The 6000-nt window shown below is 47.4% G+C and overlaps 1 protein-coding gene across 1 annotated transcript in view; it reads left to right on the forward strand.

The window, feature by feature from the left end:
* LOC143978518 (deoxyribonuclease-1-like) overlaps nt 1-3326 on the forward strand; it is a 59721-nt gene extending 56395 nt beyond the window's left edge. The window contains exon 10 of the mRNA XM_077478859.1: nt 3049-3326. Within this exon, the coding sequence (XP_077334985.1) occupies nt 3049-3263 (215 nt within the window). The 3' untranslated portion in view covers nt 3264-3326. The remainder of the gene's footprint in view (nt 1-3048) is intronic.
* Nucleotides 3327-6000: the final 2674 nt, after the last annotated feature.

The following is a 6000-nucleotide window of genomic DNA, read 5'->3' on the forward strand; positions in this document are numbered from 1 at the left end:
ATGCTGTTGGCTTTGCAGTGACAGAGTCATAGCAACCAATGATACATCCCCAGCCCCATTCATCTGCTGTACGGGACCAAATATGGTCATTGCTATATTTTTGTAATCATGATAATGATATCAGCAGACCCTTTGTTTACATTTAGCTGGCAGCTGGGGAATCTCCTAGCCAGCAGCTAAATGGAGCCAGGGATGTGTCATCGGTTGCTAAGATCCTAGTAAGGGTCAGTTCACACAGGGGCAACTCCGATCCGAGTCGCCCCTAGTCGCCTCAGGTCGGACAACATTTAAAAAGCAATGTAAGTGAATGAGAGCCATCTTAATGCACACTACTGAAGTCGCTCCGACTTCAGAAAAGTTTCCTGTACTACTGGAATCCGACTTGTAGGCGACCGGTACCCATTGATTTCAATGGAGGTCGCTTCCAAGTCGGATCTCCGTCTATACGGAGGCGACTCTGACAGAATTATCAGCTCTCAAGAGGGAACTCCACGCCAAATTTATGAAAAAAAATTGACGTGGGTTCCCCCTCTGAGAGTATACCAGGCCCTTAGGTCTGGTATGAATATTAAGGGGAACCCCCTACGCTGAAAAAACGGCATGGGGGTCCCCCCCAGATCCATACCAGACCCTTATCCGAGCACGCTACCCGGCCGGCCAGCGTGCGCCCCCCCTCCTGAGCCGTACCAGGCTGCGTGCCCTCAACATGGGGGGTGCCTTGGGGAAGGGGGCACTGGTTCAGAATGCTGAATCTTGCTCTCTAAATCTAAATAGTGCCGTGCAAGGGATTATAGGGGGGTGCTACCAAGGCAGATTATTATGCAAGTTGTAAAAATACATTAACCTATTTTTAGTTATTAATTAACTGCTTTGTAATCTGTATGGGACTCCATGATCACCCTATGCTGTCTGGTGGGGGGGGACCTAGAACAGGTGTAAGCAACCTCTGCACTCCACCTGAGGTGAAACTACAAATCCCATCATGCCTCTGCTTCTGGGAGTAATGTCTGTATTTCAGAGCCAAGCAATGTCTCCTGGGATTTGTGGTTTCACCACAGCTGGAGTGCTGGGTTTGACTATCCCTGACCTAGAGGGTGCAGTGATGTCACCTCTTCCTTCATGTGAAAGTGGTGGAGTCTAACAATGGCCACTGCATTGCGACCTGTAGGGAGCTCTAGGGCCTCCCTATGCTGCCTGGCAGAGGTACAGAACCTAGAGAGTGTAGTGACATTGCAAATTCCTATATGTAAAGTTCTGGAACATAGCAATGTCTGCTAGACCCAAAGATCGCCATATAAATATTATTTAACTGCATTGAAGTCTGTAGAGAGCCTCAGGACCTCCCTATGCTTCCTGGCAGGGGTTCAGAACCTAGAGAGTGCAGGAGTGTCACCTGTTGCTTTACGTAAACATGATGGGAGGCTAGTAATGGGCGTTAGCCCCAAAGACTGTCATATAATCATTACTTCAAGCACAGGAACCAACAGGGGGCTGGATTTGGAATTTCTGTTGGTCACTGAACTTGTAACTGGGCACACTCGCTCTGGTTTGGCAACACTCCACAAAATAGGGACACCCCTCGGGAACAGAGAAAAGATACAGAGCTGAGAATCCACATCCAAAGAGATCCCCAAACAAGCATCCAAGAGTCCAAAGTAATTTAATGATTTCATTGTTTCATAGCGAATAGAGCCAACGCATTTCAGGGGACACACACACACACGCCCCCTTTATCAGGGCTTAAGAATTCTGACTGTGCTTAAATGGTGAGCAGATACCAATAGAGCACCAAAGAGCACCAAAGAGCACAAAACAAACATCCAGGAGCCCAAAGTAGTTTAATGATAACACAGATTCATAGCAGAATAAATCCAGCATGTCTCGGGGGCCAAACACACCCCCACTTCATCAGGACTCTGTCAAAGGTTATTTGCTGCATTCACAAACACTGGCTTAACCTGCCCTCCTGAAACTTTCCAGGCAATAATCACAGTGATTTTCAATTTGTTATCAGTTAAGCACAGTCAGAATTTCTAAATCTTGATAAGAGAGGTGGGTGTGTTTGGCCCCCGAAACGTGCGGGCTCTATTCTGCTATGAATCACTTATAATTACCTTGGGGACTTGGATGTTTGGTGCTCTCATTGTATTGTATATACTGTATGTAATCATTACATAACTGCATTGAAGGCTGTAGGGGGGCCTCAGGACCTCCTTATGCTGCCTAGCAGGGGTACAAGAACCTAGAGAGTGGGAGTGGTCAAACCTAGCAATTGGCTATGAGACGTGCTCCTGCAAAGTTGTAAGCACTGGGTATTTTGCACGGGTGGAGGTAGAGCAAGGAGCATCAGGAGAGAGCTGAAGAAGTGAATATCCTGGATCAGGCAAGTTGGGGGCCATTATCACAGACAATGTCACTTTGCCCTGAATGGGTTGCTTTAGGGGTCATTTACACTTGCTTCGGCTTCAGCAAGGCTTCGGAAAGGGTTTGTTAAAGCTCTCTGATCGTCAGTCAAATCTCCTGTCACTAAATAAAATGGTCAGCGTACAGTCCTGTTTACACCTTGCTTTTGCTTTGCTTCAAAAATTATACCCCATGTAGCTTCAGTGGTGCTTCAAAGCATCTTCAAAGCCTCCATAGAAGTCTATGGCAAAACTTGCTTGAAGCCCCACTGAAGCCTCCTCAAAAGCCCCATCGAAGCACCAGCAAATACAAGGTGTAATGGGACTGTAAGCTAACCATTTTATTTAGTGACAGGAGCTTTGACTGGCGTTCAGAGAGCTTTAACAAAGCCTGTCCGAAGCCTTGTTTTGAAGTAAGTGTAAACTATTCCTAAGGGTTTCCTGGATAGGTTACTGGGGCCACAGCGGTTCCCTCGCAACTTTTTCCCAATCTGTTCTTCTACTACATGGATCTTACAGACTGTCAGAGGACGGACTTGCTCTTCAAAGGAAATTTAGAATCAGAATATCAATTTGCACACATCTTCCCTTCGCATGTAAAACAAATGTTTCCATTATGCTGATTGATGCTTCCTCCTTCTCGCAGCATCATACGGTGGCCAGAAGTACGGAATTGGCTCTGAACTTGGGATAAGCGGAGGCCTTTCCCTGAATGGAGTCTGTGACTGTGCGGGAGTAAATATCTCATCCTGTGTGGGGCGCTGTGGTGCCAGTGGGAAGACTTTTCCATGTAACTGTAATGCATCATGCACCTCCTACAGTGACTGTTGTGCTGACTATCGGGCTGCCTGTATTGTATAACTGGCTGGACATATAATGCCAACCAGCTGGCATTTTACTTTTAAATAAAGAAATTCATTCATATTTACTGTGACTCTTCATTTCACACTAATGCATTAAAGAGAGCAAACAATTACTGCAGGTATAAAGAGTATGCATCTAGTGTTGGGGACAGCCCAGTGGCTTAGCGGTTAGCCCTTATGGCCTTGCAGCATTGGAGTTCTCGGTTTAAATCTCAGTCAGGACACTATCTGCATGGAATTTGTGTAGGTTTCCTCTGGGTACTCTGGCTTTCTAAATCACTCCATTGACCTGCTGGTAGGTAAACGGGTCTCCTGTCCAAGTTGGTCTTCGTATGTGTTCACAAATTGGCTATGCACATGTGCTCTCACATTCTACATGCTGGGCTCATGCAAATTGGGAGGCTTGATGAAAGACCTGCCAACCTACCTTGTAAAAAAAAAAAATTCACAAAAAAATCCTGCGGAAAACACTCTCATGTGTATTAGACATGGTGCCCAGAGAGCTGACCCAAAGAAATGCTAAGAGAAGGATATCTCACACATGCTCAGTTTGGCCCCGTTTTTATACTTACAAGTCTTTACTTGTGTTTGGCACTCATTTTGGTTCAAGTGGCTGTCACTCCCACCCAATAAACTGTGGCCAGGGCATTACCCACCCTGCAGCTGCACATGCACAAAGAAGTCTGGATGCTTGTGGCATCATTGACCCAATATGGCCACATGGCCTTGTCAAGGTCTTTAACCTAATATAGCCATGTAGATATATTGGGTCAATGATGTCACAACCATCCCTGCCAGCTGTATGGTGCACAATCCGCACCAACCATAAGAAACAGAACAGACGTCACCCTCATGACAACGGCTTCTCCTGAAACTCTTGCCCGAGTAAGCACTAAGGACTTTGTTGCATTGTCAGGTGAGTGCCAGCTACTTTGTACTGGAAAGGTGGGGAGTGAATTTGGAGATGGGAGGAAGGCTCTGTACTGGGAGGGATGTAAGGGGGAGAGCTCTGTACTGGAGGCTTAGGAGGAGAGCTCTGTACTGAAGGGGGCAACTGGGCACCAAAGTTCTGTACTGGAAGGTTGGGGTTGGGGGAGCCCTGTAATGGAGGGTTGGGGGTTGAGCTCTGTACTGAAAGGTTGGGGGGGCTCTGTAATGGAGGGTAGGGGGGAGACCTCTGTACTGAAAGGTTGGGGGAGAGCTCTGTATTGGAGGGCTGGGGGAGAGCTCTGTACTGGAGGGTTGGGGGGAGCTCTGTACTGAGAAAGTTTAGGGAGGAAGAAGGTAATAGCCCTGTACAATACACATTCCTAAGCCCTGCATGTGATGCACTCCTGAGTCTTGCGCTCTGTGTGATAACCACTCCTGAGCCCTATGCTCTGTGTAATGCTCACTCCTGAGTCCTGCTTGATACACAGTCCTGACCCCCATGGAATACACACTCCTAAATCCTACGCCATTTGAGCCCTGCACCCTCTGCAATACATAGTCCTGGGCCCTGCACGGTACACACTCTGGAACCCTGTACCCTAATTGATACTCCTGAACCCTGCACCCTATGCAATACACACTCCTGAGCTTTGTGCCCTGGGTGATCGCCTGAGCCCTGTGCCATGTTCGAAACACACTCCTAAGCCATGCACCCTGTGCAGTACACACTCCTTAACTCTGTGCCCTGTGTGATACACACTCCTGAGCCATATTTGATGCACACTCCAGAGTCCTGTGCCCTGTGTGATACACACTCCTGAGTCCTGTTCCATGTCCGATTCACACTCCTGAGTCCTGTGCCATGTTCGATACACCCTCCTGAGTCCTGTGGCATGTTCGATACACCCTCCTGAGTCCTGTGCCATGTTCGATACACACTCCTGAGTCCTGCACCGTGTGCAGTACACACTCCTGAGTCCTACACCGTGTGCAGTACACACTCTCGAACTCCGTGCCCTGTGTGATACACACTCCTGAGCCTTGTGCTGTGTTTGATACACACTCCTGAGCCCTGCTCCCTGTGTGGTACACACTTCAGAGCACTGATTAAACTCTCCACTGTCTACCAAAACATGAACAGAAAGGGTGAATATACCCTTTAAAGTGAACCAGTGCCTTCTAATTTGTTTCTAAAGGTGCAGGTTGCAGGGCCATGTAGGACCATGCTGATCCTTGCTTTGCTACCCACTGATCACATACCTAAAATGCAGGATGGGTGCTGAGGCATTTCAGCATTCTTTTTTCAGGTCAATTACTTACTATGTAGCCCAGGAGTCTATGCCTTTAAATACAAGTCAACAATCGGATATTTCATTTTTCTACCCTCCTAGGATCACGTGAAACCAGCAGTTTTGCAATGAAAACAGGCTAACTTCAGGATACATGTCCCCCTCTATGGCTACATATGTTTAGCACATTTGTGCCCTCGTATTGCCCAATGTTCTCTCCCTGACCACCTGTGGATATTGCAGAGCAAGGACATAGGCCAAAAAGCTCCTGGGTCATTGGAACCTTCTCCAAATGCTGAAAGAAGACCTTTCCTGGCTGCTGTAATGTTCCCAGATGTAAGGCTAACTTCAAACACTTACGTCTGGGTTTATCTCTCTGCTGGTAGCTGAGGAAAAGGGCGGTACGCAGCAAGGCACAGAGGGAAATTAAACTTGAATAGCTATGGAGTGACTCTACGTCTAGACTGTTTGGCAACGGTGTGGAACGCGAGTCAAAATGAGCTGGATAAACAAAAC

Source organism: Lithobates pipiens, unplaced genomic scaffold (genome assembly GCF_037356315.1).
Source record: "Lithobates pipiens isolate NorthernLeopardFrog02 unplaced genomic scaffold, aLitPip1_a1.2 Scaffold_1, whole genome shotgun sequence".
Classification (NCBI taxonomy): domain Eukaryota; kingdom Metazoa; phylum Chordata; class Amphibia; order Anura; family Ranidae; genus Lithobates; species Lithobates pipiens.